The 16370-nt window shown below is 39.6% G+C and overlaps 1 protein-coding gene across 7 annotated transcripts in view; it reads left to right on the top strand.

Moving 5' to 3' along the window:
* CCDC191 (coiled-coil domain containing 191) overlaps positions 1-16370 on the top strand; it is a 96015-nt gene that overhangs the window by 72283 nt on the left and 7362 nt on the right. For 6 of the 7 annotated variants that reach the window (XM_029939329.1, XM_029939327.1, XM_029939326.1 and 3 more), the window contains 2 exons: positions 515-667; positions 1179-1324. In XM_029939329.1, the coding sequence (XP_029795189.1) occupies positions 515-667; positions 1179-1324 (299 nt within the window). Of the gene's footprint in view, positions 1-514; positions 668-1178; positions 1329-16370 lie in introns of those variants that run through there. The other variant, XM_029939332.1, reaches the window with a different exon arrangement.

The following is a 16370-nucleotide window of genomic DNA, read 5'->3' as shown; positions in this document are numbered from 1 at the left end:
GGGTAAGACATTAAATTATTCATCATGTTATTTTCCTATCATATGGTTTTGTGGGTTATTGACAATGTCTAAATGGCAATGCTGGTGACAACTCATACTATAAAACTAATTGAAAGTATTGGCATTTCCTCCGTCAGACGGTGGTTAAGTACATACTGGAGAGGTTTACGATGGAGTTGCTGTGTAAGGTCTGGGAGAACAAACCGAGAATGTCGTCAGCTACTCACTTCAAAACGCAGTGCAGGTGAAATACAGCTTTGGAGGCTTATTCCATTTCCCTAATAACCAGCGAGTCCCTGTGGTCCTTAGGGAGTCATCACTGAAAGGCTATGATGTGAATCTAAAACCCCCATACAAAAGGGTCAGCAGTCAAAGCTCTTAGGAACATAGTCTGAATGTCCTTAGGATTCTTCCTTCTCCAGCTGCCTACATGTCTGCTACAGTGATGTGTGCTTTCTTAAATGATTAAACATATAAGGAATAATTTCCTTTTCTCATGTAAAAAACTCCACAGGTGGCCGAAGAACATCACTCTTTGGCTCTACGGAGGAAATGCCTGCTGTCCTGGTTCCAGTATAGTCAGCAAAGCCTGGCTACGAGGACAGCCTGCGCTGACCGACTTTACTGCCAAATACTGCTTAGGAGAGTTCTCCGGAGCTGGCTACAGGTAAGGCCACAGGGAAGGGAGCCTTAAGTACAGGGCTCTGCTAGTCCCATGTAAGAAAATTAGGTGCAATCCAGATGTCCGTAATCATTGTTTTTTTCAAGAACAATATAGAATAGTCAGTTCAGTTCCTTGCTTTGAAATGAATATGAAAATGTCAAATCAGTTCTTTCTTAGTATAAAACATTTCTTTTCACACAATGTTCATAAGCTGTTTATAAACTATAATGTATCATTATATCAGTTTTTGTTTTTATACTCAGACCTTGTTTCTTATCCCATAAGTGGGACAAGATTTTACTAGAACCCTAACCCCCCAGGCTTATACTTGTTTCTACACCTCTGGTTCCATTATTTAATACATTGCAGAGGATATTATCTTGGCTGCCACATTGTCTTTTTCTCCTTCTGCCTCCAGTGTCCTTTCTTCCATTGCTTTGTATTTGTTTCAGTTCTCTTTTGTACTGTTTGTTCTAATTCTTTGTCTCACTTCTGTTCCTGTCCTCATCCCTAGCACGTGACTGATGTGGAGGAAGAAGTCCGAGAACTGTGTGTACATTTTCTTCAGAAGAGGATGTTCAGGGCCTGGTGTGACACGGTCAGGGCGGCCAAGACTGATTCCCAGAGCAAGCTCAAGATTGCGGTGGAGCACAGTGACAGGTGAGGTTCTGATCTCCGAGGAGAGTCCCTCAGACTTCACAAGTGCTCTGCAATATATCCTTTTCTTTTAATTTATTTATTTGAGAGAGAGAACATGAGCAGGGAAGGGGCAGAGAGAATCACAAGAGGCTCTGCACTGACAGCATGGAGCCCGATGCAGGACTCAGTCTCAGGAACCATGAGATCATGACCTGAGCCTAAATCAAGAGTCAGACACTTAACTGACTGAGCCACCCAGGAGCCCCACTTTTTTTTTTTCTTCTTTTTAAAGAGAGAGAGCAAGTAAGACATGAGTCAGGGGGAGGCAGAGAGAGAGGAACAGAGAATCTTAAGCACATTCCACACTCAGTGCAGAGCCTGACATAGGGATTGATCTCATCACCCTAAGATCATGACCTGAGCTGAAATCAAGAGTCAGATGCTTAACCCGCTAAGCCCCCCGGGCGCCCCTGCTCCGCCGTATATTCTATGCCCAGAACATGTCCTGAAAGCTGAGGTGGGGGCCGGGAGAGCTGGACACTCGAAGATAGCAGAGCAGGGTGGGAGTCCTAGCTCACCCAGTGCCTCCAAGGGTGAAGGGACGGCAGCGAGCTCCTAGAAGGCCAGGGTCCCAGTCTTAAAATGAGGAAGAGGATGCTTGCCCTCTACCTCACAGGGGCCGCCCAGAGGATAAAATGATAGGAAATCTGGGAACCACACCTGAGCAAAATGTACTGTCTACTTTATTAGTCATATAGATACAGGTTTATCTTTTAAGTTCACTTATTTTAACATTCATTGTGAAATATAACACAAATATAGAAAGTGTGCTTAAATCAATCATACAAATACAGCCTGAGGAATTACTGTGAATTGGACACCTGTATCACCTCACTCACATCAAGAAGTAAGACATTGCTGGCCCCTAGAAATCCCCACGGGCTCCTTCCTAATTGCAAGCTCTCCCTTCCCTCCTAAAGGTAAACTACACTCCTCACTTTTAAATAATGAGCACATCCTTGTGTTTCTTTTCCCTTTGACGAAAGGGATGCAGCCTTCAAGGCTACAATTTCATGTTGCCTGGTTTGGAACTTTATATAAGTAAAATCACATTGTCTGCAATATTTTTATAATATAGGGATGTCTTATTTAATCCAGCATCCTTGGGGAATAAGCTATTCTATATATGTTGTTTCTTGGTTTTCTAATTTTAGACATTTGGGATAGAAATGTTCTAAATTTCATTACGTATTTCCTTTGAGAGTAAACAAATGACCCAGGCTTCGGTGACCAGTTGTCACTGCTTCTGAGCATAATGTGGTGGGCACAGGCCTCCAAGCTCCGATGTGGGAAGGTTGCTATGTAGGTGGAGGGACCCTTTCCTCACTACGCCCAGACTGACTTTTGGTTGCTTTGTTTTCACTTGTGTGTATGTGCCTGTGTGAGTGTCTGGTTTTTATTCAAGTGTTCCTATCACGTTGCTGCTAGGGTGCCCACCACCAGCAAAGCCTGCTCACCCTTGTTTAATTTACAGGTTACTGAAAACTGTGGGCTAGGAAAACATTAGCAAGTTGATTCTAATTTTGTCTAAAGTAAAATAAGCAATGAGGGGCACCTGGGTGGCTCAGTCGGTTAAACATCAGACTTCTGCTCAGGTCATGATCTCGTGGTTCATGAGTTTGAGCCTCTGCGTCAAGCTCTGTGCTGACAGCTCAGAGCCTGGAGCCTGCTTCAGATTCTGTGCCTCCCTCTCTCTCTGCCTCTCTCCCACTCACACTCTCTCTCTAAAAAATAATCTTTAAAAAAATTAAATAGGGGCGCCTGGGTAGCTTAGTCAGTTGAGTGTCCGACTTCAGCTCAGGTCATGATCTCATGGTTTGTGGGTTCAAGGCCCATGTCAGCCCAGAGCCTGCTTTGGATTCTGTCTCTCTCTCTCTGTGTTCTCTCTCTGTTCCTCCCCTGCTCACATACTCTCTCTCTCAAAAATAAATAAAAGATTAAATAAATAAATGTAAAAAATAAAATTCTATAAAATAAGCAATGAGAGAGGGTACTCAGGGGATTCGCCTTGGAATAAACACTTCATTTTGAAGGTTGACGTTTCCTCAGTGTCTGTATTACCCTGGATAAATAACCTTTTGAAGCCGCCTCCTCCCTTGTTTGTAAAATGAGGATAACAACAGAACCAGTCTTAGGGAGTTGTTGAGAAGACTAAACAGGGTAAGACAGTGCCTCACTTAGTGCATGCTTAGCCCCAAAGAATAGCTATGTTTTGTTTACTGTCATTATCAGTGTTTTGTTATTAAACATCTTGTTTGTCCACCTTTATTTCTCTGTTTCTCAGCCGCCATGTACAGACTGAGAGACTTAGTGGGGCGGCTGCCTGATGGGGCACCAGACCGCTAGGGAGCGCGTTCTCACACGGCGCAGGGGAGGGCAGGGTCCGGAGTTTCCTTTTCAGGCAAGGAAGCCAAAGCTACTCACAGGTAGGTAAACTGCCCAAGGGCCACAAGTAACAAATGGTGAAGCCTGGGCTCTGATTCAGGCTTTCCAGCTCCAAACCATTCTCTTCTTGCTATATCCATCTCCATCCCTCCTTCCCCAGTTTTCTAATTCAGTCTTATTTATAAACAATAACATAATAGTAAAATAGTGGCCCTATTCAGGGTTTGAATATTCAGTTATGAAATCAATGTGGGAATCCACTCATTCAACAAGAAACAAATTCTTGGCTAGTGTTTAGTTGATACAAAAGCGTCGTGGAAAGTTCACGGCTTTGCTCTTTGCTCCATTCCCCGTGGAGCAGCCCCACTGGCCTCCTGGTGTTCCTCAAACCAATGTCACATCTGCTTCACAGCTTTCACGCTGCCTGGATCAGTGCACCGCCCTGACCACCGTCTCTCCAATCACTGTCTATCCACTGACCTGCCCTGTTTTCTTCACAGCACTCGAGACTCTCTGAAGTATATAATTTGTTGTTTACACATTTATTGTCTGTCCCTTCCGACAGCGGAAGTGCCACATCTGGCTCACTACTGTGTTCTCAGTGCATTACACTGCCCAGTACACGGGTACATAAATGCTCAGATACTTGGTACATAAATGAACGGATTTTCATACAGGAATGACATTGTGATTTAATCACGTGTCTTTTAAAAGGAACTTTAACATCTACAAAGTGATATTCAAAGTTCATATTCAATGTTATATGAATGAAGGAATACTGTCTAGAAAAGCTGTAGGTGAAAAAGGAGGAAGGAGAGAGATTTATTAGTGTGAGTCCTCACCTTAAAGTTGCAGTAACTCTGACTGATGATACTAATAAGAACATGAGGTGTAATCTTACATCTCTGGGTCACTTGTCAATATATTACTTTATAATTACATATAGATTTCTAATTTTATAAATCTGGAATTTTATACTTGGCAGGACTAAAAGATGTCAGCCAGACCTAAGTGTCTCATTATCAGTACTTCCTGTGTGGTTCTGTAGTTAGAGCTCAGCTGTGCGCTGTCCAGTTCCTCTCGGATGACCCAGTACATATTTATATGTATTTTTCTACTATAGATACTATTCTGTTTGTTTTACATATGTGATGGCATTGGATAAAGGACATCTCCGTGATTGAGCAATTATTGTTATCGTTTTATTTTAATTCCAGTATAATGAACATACAGTGTTAGTTTCAGATGTACACTGTAGTGATTCAACAATTCCATACATTACTCAGGACTCATGACAGTGAGCGCACTCCTAATCCCCGCCACCTCTATTACCCACTCCCACACCTCTCCCCTCTGGCAACTGCCAGTACTTTATATTTAAGAGCCTGTAGGACAGGGCTGTTTGTCTCCTTTCCTCTTTGTTTGTCTTCCACATATAAGTGAAATCGTGGTATTTCTTCTTTCTCTGACTTATTTCACTTAGCATTATACCCTCTAGATCCATCCATGTTGTTGCTAAGATTTCATTCTTTTTATGGCTGAATAATATTTCATTGTATATATGCCATATCTTCTCTATTCATCTATTGATGGCACTTGTGTTGCTTCCATAATGTGACTTTTGCAAGTAATGCTGCAGTAAACATAGGAGTGCATATAATTTCAAATTATGTTTTCACACTTTTGGCAAATACACAGTAGTGGAATTAATAGATCATAAGGTAGTTCCATTTTCAATTGTGGTGGGAACCTCCATACTGTTTTCCAGTGGTTACACTAGTTTGCATTCCCATCAGCCTTGCACAAGGTTCCTTTTTCTCCACAGCCTCGCCAACACTTGTTGTTGCTTGGGTTTTTGAGTTTAGCCATTCTGACAGGTGTGAGGTGATATCTCATTGTGGTTTGGATTGTATTTCCCTAATAATGAGTGATGCTGAGCATCTTTTAGTGTGCCCAGTTGGCCATCTGTATGTGTTTTTTGGAGAAATGTGTCTTCATGTCTTTTCTCCATTTTTAAATTGGATTGTGTGTGTGTGTGTGTGTGTGTGTTGAATTGTAGAAGGTCTTTATATATTTTGGATACTAATGCCTTATTTGATATATCATTTGCAAATATCTTCCCCATTCGGTAAGTTTTCTTTTTGTTTTATTGATTATTTTCTTTGTAGAAGCTTTTTATTTTGATGTAGTCCCAATAGTTAATTTTTGCTTTTGTTTCCCTTGCCTTAGAAGACATATCTAGAAAAGTGTTGCTATGGCTGATATCCAAGAAATTACTGCCTGTTCTCTCTTCTAAGATTTTCATGGTTTCAGTACTCACGCTTAGGTCTTTGTTGAGCTTTTGTGTATGGTGTAAGAAAATGGTCCAGTTTCTTTCTGTTGCATAAACTGTCCAGTTTACCCAACACGTTTGTTGAACAAACTTTCTGCTATCATATATTCTTGCCTTCTTTGTTGAAGATTAACTGCCCCTATAATGTTGGGTTTATCTCCGAGCTCTCTATTCTGTTCCACTGATCTGTGTGTCTTTTTGTGTGCCAGTTCCATTCTGTTCTGATTACCACAGCCTTGTAGTATATTTCAAAATCTGGGATTGTGATACCTCCAGTTTTGTTCTGCTTTGCCAAGATAACTTTGGCTATTCAGTCTTTCGTGGTTCTATACAAATTTTAGGATTATCTGTTCTACTTCTGTGAAAAATGCTGTTGGTATTTTGATAGGGATTGCATTAAATCTGTAGATTGATTGGGTAGTATGGACATTTTATCAATATTTATTGTCCCAATTCTTAGGCATGGAATCTTTTTCCATTTGTTCATGTCATCTTCCATTTCTTCCATGCATGTTTGTTTTCACAGCACAGGTCTTTCACTTCCTTAGTTTATTCCTAATATTTTTTTATTTTTGGTACACTTGTAAATGAGATTGTTTCTTAATTTCTTTCTGCTACTTCATTAGTGTATAGAAATGCAATGGATTTCTGTATATTGAATTTGTATCCTGTGACCTTAATAAAATCATTTATCAGTTACACTGGTTTTTTGGCAGAGTCTTTAGGGTTTTCTATAGATAGTATCACATCATCTGCAAATAATGAAAGTTTTACTTCTTCCTTATCAATTTTGATATTTTTTATTTCTTGTTTGATTGCTGTGGCTAGAAATTCCAGTATTATGTTGGATAAAAATGGAGAGAATGGACATCCTTGACTTATTCCTGATCTTAAGGAAAAAGCTCTTAGTTTTTCACCATTGAATATGATATTAGCTGTGGGTTTTCCATATATGACCTTTATTACATTGAGGTGTGTTCCTCTAAACCTACTTTGTTGAGAGTTTTCATCATGAGTGGATGTTGTACTTTGTCAAGTGCTTTTTCTGCATCTACTGAAATGATCATATGGTTTTTATCCTTTCTATTGTTGATATGATGTACCAACATATTGAACCATCCTTGCATCGCAGGAATAAATACCACTTACATGATTGTGGTGAATGATTTTTTTTAATGTATTGTTGGATTCAGTTCACTAGTATTTTTTGAGGATTTTTGTATCTATGTTCATCAGAGGTTGTCCTGTAGTTCTCTTTTTTGTACTGTCTTTATCTGGTTTTGGTATGTGTGTAATACTGGCCTCATAGAATGAATTTGGAAGCTGTTCTTCCTCTACTATTTTTTGGAATAGCTTGAGAAGAACAGATATTAACTCCTCTGTAAATGTTTGGTCGAATTCACCTGTGAGGCTGTCTGGTCCTGGACTTTTGTATATTGGAAGTTTTCTACTAATACAATTTCACTGCTGGTAACTGCTCTGTTCAAATTTTCTATTTCTTTCTGGTTCTGTTTCTTCCAGGAGGTTTTGTGTTTCTAGGAATTTATATATTTTTTCTAGGTTGTGCAATTTGGTGGCATATAGTTTTTCATTGTATCTTATAATCCTGTGTATTTCTGTGGTATTGGTTGTTATTTCTCCTCTTCCATTTCTGACGTGGTTTTTTTTTTTTTTTTTTTTGAGTCTGGCTAAAGGTTTATCAATTTTGTTGATCTTTTCAAAGAACCATCTCCTGATTTCATTGATGTGTTCTGTTGTTTCCTGTGTTTGTTTTGTTTTTTAGTTTCTATTTCATTTATTTCTGCTCTAGCCTTCTTATTTCCTTTCTTCTGGTTTTGGGCTTTATTTGTGCTTCTTTTTGTACCTCCATTAGGTATAAGGTTAGGTTGTTTATTTTTAGACTTTTCTTGCTTTTTGAGGTAGGCCTGTGTTGTATAAACTTTCGTCTTAGAATAGCTCTGACTACATCCCAAACATTTTGGACCATTCTATTTTCATTTGATTTGTGTCCATGTATTTTTTTTATTTCCTGTTTGATTTCTTCGTTGACCCTTTCATTGTGTAGTAGCATGTTACTTAACTTCCAAGTGTCTGCAGTCTTTCCAGATTTTTTTCATGTGGTGGATTTCTAATTTCATGGTATACCTTTGATCTTTCTCAGTTTGAGATTTGGTTTGTGGCCTATCATCTGATCTGCTCTGAAGAATGTTCCACATACACTATTTTGCTGTGTTAGGATGGAATGTTCTGAATATATTTGTTAGATCCATCTGGTCCAATGTGTCATTCCAAAGTTATTGTTTCTTTGTTGATTTTCTGTTTGGATGATCTATCCATTGATATAACTGGTGTGTTAAGATCCCCTACTATTATTGTATTACTATCAATTACTTCCTTTACTTTTCTTATTAGCTGTTCTATGGATTTAGGTGTTCACATGTTGGGTGGATAATTATTTTTAATTGTTATATCTTCTTGTTGGATTGCTCCCTTTATGATTAGGTAGCATCCTTCTTTGTACCATAACACATGGTAATTAAAATGGCAAAAAAAAAAAAAAATAGTGATAAAGAGTTTTAAAACCAGCAAGAGAAAAGTTACATTCAAGGAAAACCCCATAAGGCTACCAGCTGATTTTTTTAGCAGAAGTACTGCAGGCCAGAAGGGTGTGGTATGACATATTCAAAGTGCTAAAAGGAAAAAAATCTGTAACTACCAATATTCTATCCAGCAAGGCCATCAATTAGAATAGGAGAGAGAGAGTTTCCCAGACCAAAACAAAAATGAAAGAAATTCATCACCACTAAAACCAGCCCTCCAAGGAATGTTAAAGGGGACTCTGTGAGTGGAAAAGGAAGACCATAAGCAGGAGTAAGAAAGCCGGGAAGCACAAAAGCAGTAAAATTAAGGATAGCTATAAAAGTAAGTCAGGACAGGAACCTGGGTGTTGGGTAAGCATCTGACTTCAGCTCAGGTCATGATCTCACAGTTCTTGAGTTCAAGCCTCACAGCAGGCCCTTTGCTGTCAGCAGAGCCTGCTTCAGATCCTACCTCCCTCCCCCACTCATGCTCTTTCTCAAATATAAATATTTTTTTAAAAATCAGTCAAGATTCACAAAATTAAAAAATGTAAAGTATGACATGATATACCTAAACCAAGGTGGAGTGGATAAAAGTGTAGTGCTTTCATTGTTCTCATTTTAATTTTTTTAATGTTTATTTTTGAGAGAGAGAGACACAGAGTGTGAGTGTGGGAGGGGTATATAGAGAAGAAGACACAGAATCATAAGCAGGCTCCAGGCTCTGAGCCCTCAGTACAGAACCCAACATGGGGCTTGAACTCAGGGACAAGGAGGTCATTATCTGAGCTGAAGTCAGATGCTTAACCCACTGAGCCCTCCGGGTGCCCCTTATTTTTATTTTTTCAACTTAATGCTTTTAGAATGGGTTCTAACCTTAAGTGACCATCAATTTAATAGAGACTGTTATATGCAGATGTTATATATAATCCTAATAGTAACCACAAATCAAAAACTTGTGATGTATCACTAAAGAAAGCCAGTAAATGGCACAAAAACAGACACTCTCATCAATGGTATAGAATAGAGAACTCAGAGATGGACCTACAAACATATGACCAACTAATCTTTGACAAAGCAGGGAAGAATATCCATCCAGTGGAATAAAGACAGTCTCTTCAGCAAGTGGTGCTGGGAAAACTAGACAGCGATATGCAGAAATAAGAACCTGAATCACTTTCTTACACCATATATAAAAATAAACTCAATGGATGATAGACCTAAATTTGAGACAGGAAGCAGGCTAAAACCTCTTCGACCTTGGCCACAGCAACTTAGTCAATATGTCTCTGGAGCCAAGGGAAACAAAAACAAAAATGAACTATTGGGACCTCATCAAAATAAAAAGCTTTTGCACAGTAAAGGAAACAATCAGCAAAACTAAAAGGCAACCAAAGGAATGGGAAGAGATATTTGCAAACGACACATCAGAGAAAGGGTTAATATCCAAAGTCTATAAAGAACTTATCAAACTCAACACCCAAAAAACAAATAATCCAGTGAAGAAATGGGCAAAAGACATGAATAGACACTTCTCCAAGGAAGACATCCAGATGGCCAACTGACACATCAAAAAATGCTCAACATCAGATCAAAACCACAATGAGATACGACCTCACAAGTGTCAGAATTGCTAACATTAACAACTCAAGCAACAACAGATGTTGAGGATGTGAAGAAAGAGAATCTCTTTTGCACTGCTGGTGGGAATGCAAACTGGTGCATCCACTCTGGAAAACAGTATAGAGGCGTCTCAAAAAATTAAAAATAGTATGATTCTATGACCCAGCAATTGCACTACTAGGTATTTATCCAAGGGATACAGGTATGCTGTTTTGGAGGGACACATGCACCCCAATGTTCATGGCAGCACTGTCAACAATAGCCAAAGCATGGAAACAGCCCAAATGTCCATCAATGGATGAACAGATAAAGAACATGTGGTATGAGAGTGGCAAGAAGGTGGAGAAGTAGGGAGCTCTGTAATCTATACCCGCCTGCAACTATCAAACCACTATATTCTGATCTCTAAGAAAGGAAGATGCGCACACAGAGTCCTTATAGATGACAGCCTCATGGTTGCCTGAGTGAGTGCTGACTAGCACCAGAGATGCTGAGGGGAGGGAGCACCACCAAAGTGGAGCAGGGAGAGAGAGGGCCCAAAAAGGTGGCACCAGCCGCAGAGGGCCATGTGTGCAGAAGTGACACAGGACCATGGAGGGTCGCGTGCAGAATGGCCATGCGAAGTGGTGTGCCCTTTTGGAGCCGTACACGAAATGGCTGTGTAGGGCGGTCGAGAGCTGAGGGGAAGAGAGAGAGAGAGACTGAAAACGCTCATAGAGTGGATGCTGGAGAGGGACAGACCTTGGCCTGGGACTGAGGGACACACCATCCTATATATAGCTGTTGGGCGCCGGGAGAGAAATTCATTGCCCTCAGCGGGCTTGTTCTCCATTGGGCTCCATGGCTTGGCAACTCCAGGCAGAGCCAGGGAAAAGCTGGCTCCCCAGTCCCCTTACTCAATCCCAGCTAGAAAGATGCCTGCCTGTGGGAAGACATTTCATTTCATTTCATCTGGGGCAACATCATTGAAGTACATGGACTAGGATTTGGAAAAGTGGTGGAGCTTAGGGAAAGAAAAAAAAAGGCACAGGGAGATCGGACTTTAAAAAGTGGCTTGCTACGGGTGGTCTGAGAAGTGCTTGGGTGCGGCCATACTTCTCCACACAACTCCTAAGGTGGGGCCTCTGAGAGCAGCCCTGAGACGGGAGCTACCAACACCAAACCACGCCCATCAGCACAGGAGGGCGCCTTTCTTTTTTAACTTTTTTTTCTTTTTTCTCTTTTGTTTTTTCCTTCATTTCTCCTCCCTCAGAGTCTGGGAAAGACCAAAATTTATACACTGCTGTGATTAGATCAATTCCTGCCATCCAGATATAGTTTTCCTTATCTCATTCTTACCTGTCCCCTCTGCAGGTTTTACACTCTCAGACTGTCCGTTATCATTTCTGTCCCCCCACTTCTTTTTCTCTTTTCTTTTCCTTTCTTTTTTCTTTTCTTTTCATATTTTCTTTCCCCTTTTGGCTTGCTTATTTATTTGATTTGTCTGTACTTTGGCGTGCTTTTGTTCCCTATGTGTTTGTCTATTGTTCTTTTCAGGGCTACCTCAAGAAACAAGCCAAAGTACACTTGGTGAAGAGTTGGGACTGAGCAGGGCAATAAAATAAAGGCACAACAAGAAAAACCAAGAGATACCGTTAAAAGAACACTTCCTGGAATGACACGCCCTGGACAATGAGCCTCCTTTAATACAGCAGTATTAACAGGTGCACAGTGCATAACGAGCTTTTAAAACTGACAAGAGACAGAAAGCTAGCCAAAATGATGAAACGAAAGAACTCTCCTCTAAAGAAATTCCAGGAAGAAATCACAGCCACAGAACTGCTCAAAACAGACATAAGCAACATAACAAGAATTTAGAACAACTGTTATAAAATTAATCGCTGGGCTTGAAAAAACCATTAGAGAAACTATTGATATACAGACTAGGGACCTTCAAAGTAGCTGTGATGAGCTAAAAAAAAAAAAAAAAAAAAAAAAAAAGGCTATAAATGAGGTGCATAATAAAATGGAGGCAGCCGCTACACGGATTGAAGAGGCAGAGAGGAGAATAGGTGAATTAGAAGACACAGTTATAGCAAAAGAGGAAGCTGAGAAAAAGAGAAATTGATACAGGGGAAGGAGAGGAGAATTCGAGACCTGAGTGACACAATCAAACAGAACAATATCTGTATCATTGGAGTTCCTGAAGAGGAAGAAAGAGAGGGGTCCTGAAGGGGTGCTTGATCAAATTATAGCCAAGAACTTCCCAAATCTGGGGAAGGAAAAAGACATGGAAATTCAAGAGGCACATAGAACTCCCCTAAGACGTAACTTGAATCAACCTTTGGCACGACATATCATGGTGAAACTGGCAAAATATAAAGATAAAGAGAATTCTGAAAGCAGCTAGGGATAAAAGGGCCCTAACATATAAAGGGAAACCTATCAGACCTATCTACTGAAACTTGGCAGACCAGAAAGGAATGGCAGGAAATCTTCAATGTGATGAACAGGAAAAATATGCAACCAGGTTTCCTCTATCCAGTGAGCCTGTCATTCAAAATAGAAGGAAAGATCAAGGTTTTCCCAAATAAACAAAAATTGAGAGAATTCATCACCACCAAACCAGCTTTACAAGAAATCCTAAGACAGACGTTATGAGGGAAATGTAAGAAGGAATATAAGGTACCAGAGATATCACTACAAACATAAACTCTACAGGGAACGCAATGAATCTAAACCCACATTTTTCAATAAAAACACTGAATATAAATGGCCTGTCTGCTCCAATCAAATGACACAGCGTAGCAGAATGGATAAAAAACCAAAAGCCATCTATTTGCTGTCTACAAGAGACTCATCTTAGACCTGAAGACACCTTCAGATTGAAAGTAAAGGGATGGAGATATCCATCATGGGACTGGATGTCCAAACAAAGCTGGAGTAGCCATACTTATATCAGACAAACTGGACTTTAAAGTAAAGGCAGTAACAAAAGATGAAGAAAAACATTATATAATAATTACAGGGTCTCTCCATCAAGAAGAGCTAACAATTAATAAACATCTATGCACCGAATTTGGGAGCACTCAAATACATAAAACAACTAAACAACTCATCACAAACAGAAACCATCTTATTGATAAGAATGTGCTTATCGCAGGGGATTTTAATACTCCACTTACAGCAATGGATGGCTTTCCGGGGGAATTCTACCAGACATTGTTCACTAAAGAAACAACAGACCTGAACAGCCCTTTGGAACAGATGAAATTGATAGATTTATTTAGAACTCTGCATCCTGAAGCTAGGGAATTCACTGTTCTCGAATGCGCATGGCACATTCTCCAAGATAGACCACATACTGGGGCATAAAGCAGCCCTCCATAAATACAAACGAATTGAGATCATACCATGCACACTTTCAGATCACAATGCTATGAAATTTGAAATCAATCACAGGAAAAAATCTGGAAAACCTCCAAAAATGTGGAGGTTAAAAACCACCTTAATGAAGAATGATTGGGCCAATCAGGCACTTAGAGAAGAAATTTAAAAATATTTGGAATCAAATGAAAAACAAAAATACAACAATCCAAACTCTGGGATGCAGCAAAGGCAGTCCTAAAAGAAAAGTATATTGCAATCCAGGCCTATTTCAATAGACGAGAAAAAGCGCAAATTCAAAATCTAACAGCACACCTAAGGAAACTAGAAGGGGAACAGCAAGAGCACCCTAAACCCAGCAGAAGAAGAGAAATAATAAAGACCAAGGCAGAAATAAACAATATAGAATCCAAAAAAAACCAAAAAACAATCGAACAGATCAATGAAACCAAGAGTTGGTCTTTTGAAAAAATAAACAAAATTGATAAACCTCTAGACATTCCTCAGAAAGAAAAGAAAGAACATCCAAATAGACAAAATCATCAAGGAAAATGGATCTATTACAAGGGATCTATTTCCCTCAGAGATACAAGCAATCATCAGACCTTATTATGAAAAAGTATATGCCAACAAACTGGACAATCTAGAATAAATGGACAAATTCCTAAACACACATGCACTACCAAAATTCAAATGGGAAGAGAGAGAAAATATGAACAGACCCATAACCAGTGAAGAAATCAAATCAGTTATCAAAAATCTCCCAACGAATAAGAGCCCAGGGCCGGATGGATTCCCAGGGGAATCCTACCAGACATTTAAAACAGATTTAATACCCATCCTTCTCAAGCTATTCCAAAAAATAGAAATAGAAAGGAAACCCCCGAACTCATTCTATGAAACCAGCATCACTTTGATTCCCAAACCAGACAGAGACCCAACAAAAAAAGAGAACTATCGGCCAATATCCTTAATGAATACAGATGCAAAAATACCAAGATACTAGCAAATTGAATTCAACAACATATAAAAAGAATTATCCATCATGATCAAGTGGGATTCATTCCTGGGTTACAAGACTGGTTCAATATCTGCAAATCCATCAATGTGAAACATCACATTAACAAAAGAAAAAAAAATTATATGATCCTGTTGATAGATGCAGAAAGAGCATTTGACAAAATACAGCATCCCTCCTTAATAAAAACCCTTGAGAAAGTCGGGATAGAAGGAACTTACTTAAACATCATAAAAGCCATTTATGAAAAGCCCACAGCCAATGTTATCCTCAATCGGGAAAAACTGAGAGCTTTCTCCCTGAGATCAGGAACACGACAGGGATGACCACTCTCACCACTGTTGTTTAACATAGTGCTGGAAGTCCTAGCATCAGACAGCAAAAGGAAATAGAAGGCATCAGAATCGGCAAAGAAGAAGTCAAACTTTCACTTTTTGCAGATGACATGATTCTCTACATGGAAAACCCGATCAACTCCACCAGAAGCCTTCTAGAACTGATCCATGAATTTGGCAAACTCACAGGGTATGCGAAATCAATGTACAAAAGTCGGTTGCATTTTTATACACCAATAATGAAGCAGCGGAAAGATAAATCAAGAAACTGATCCCATTCACAATTGCACAAAAAAACCATACAATACCTAGGAATAAACCTAACCAAAGATGTAAAAAACCTGTATGCTGAAAACTATAGAAAGGTTATGAAAGAAACTGAAGAAGACACAAAGAAATGGAAAAACATTCCATGATCATGGATCGGAAGAATAAGCATTGTTAAAATGTCATTATTACCTAAAGCAATCTACACATTCAATGCAATCCCAATCAAAATTGCACTAGTATTCTTCTCAACGCTAGAACAAACTATCCTAAAATTCATATGGAACCACAAAAAACCCCGAATAGCCAAAGTAATATTGAAGAAAACCAAACAGGAGGCATCACAATCCCAGACTTTAGCCTCTAGTACAAAGCTGTCATCATCAAGACGGTATGGTATTGGCACAAAAACAGACACATAAACCAATGGAATAGAATGAGAGCCCAAAACTGGACCCACAAATGTATGGCCAGTTAATCGTTGACAAAGCAGGAAAGAGTATCCAGTGGAAAAAAGACTGCCTCTTCAACAGGTGGTGTTGGGAGAGCTGAACAGCAACATACAGACGAATGAAACTAGACACTTTCTTACATCATACAAAGGCAAGGGAATCAAGAGCAAAAATGAACTATTGGGACCTCATCAAGATAAAAAGCTTCAGCACTGCTAAGGACACAGTCTAAAAAACTAATAGGCAACCGATAGAATGGGAAAAGATAGTTGCAAATGGCATATTGGATAAAGGGCAAGTATCCAAAATCTACAAGGAACTCACTAAACTCCATACCCGAAAAACGAGTAATCAGTGAAGAAATGGGCAGAAGACCTGAACAGACACTTCTCCAAAGAGGACATCCAGATGGCCTACAGGCACATGAAATAATGCTCAGCATCACTCAGCATCAGGGAAATACAAATCAAAACCACACTGAGATACCACCTCACATTGGTCAGAGTGGCTAAAATGAACAAATCAAGAGACTATAGATGCTGGCAAGGATGTGGAGACAGGGGCACCCTCCTACACTGTTGGTGGGAATGTAAACTGATACAGCCGCTCTGGAAAACAGTGTGGAGGTTCCTCAAAAAAGTATCAGTAGA

The sequence above is a fragment of the Suricata suricatta genome, chromosome 5, assembly GCF_006229205.1.
Source record: "Suricata suricatta isolate VVHF042 chromosome 5, meerkat_22Aug2017_6uvM2_HiC, whole genome shotgun sequence".
Lineage (NCBI taxonomy): Eukaryota > Metazoa > Chordata > Mammalia > Carnivora > Herpestidae > Suricata > Suricata suricatta.
The sequence above is the reverse complement of the archived record's forward strand: the minus strand, read 5'-3'. Positions and strand labels throughout refer to the sequence as shown.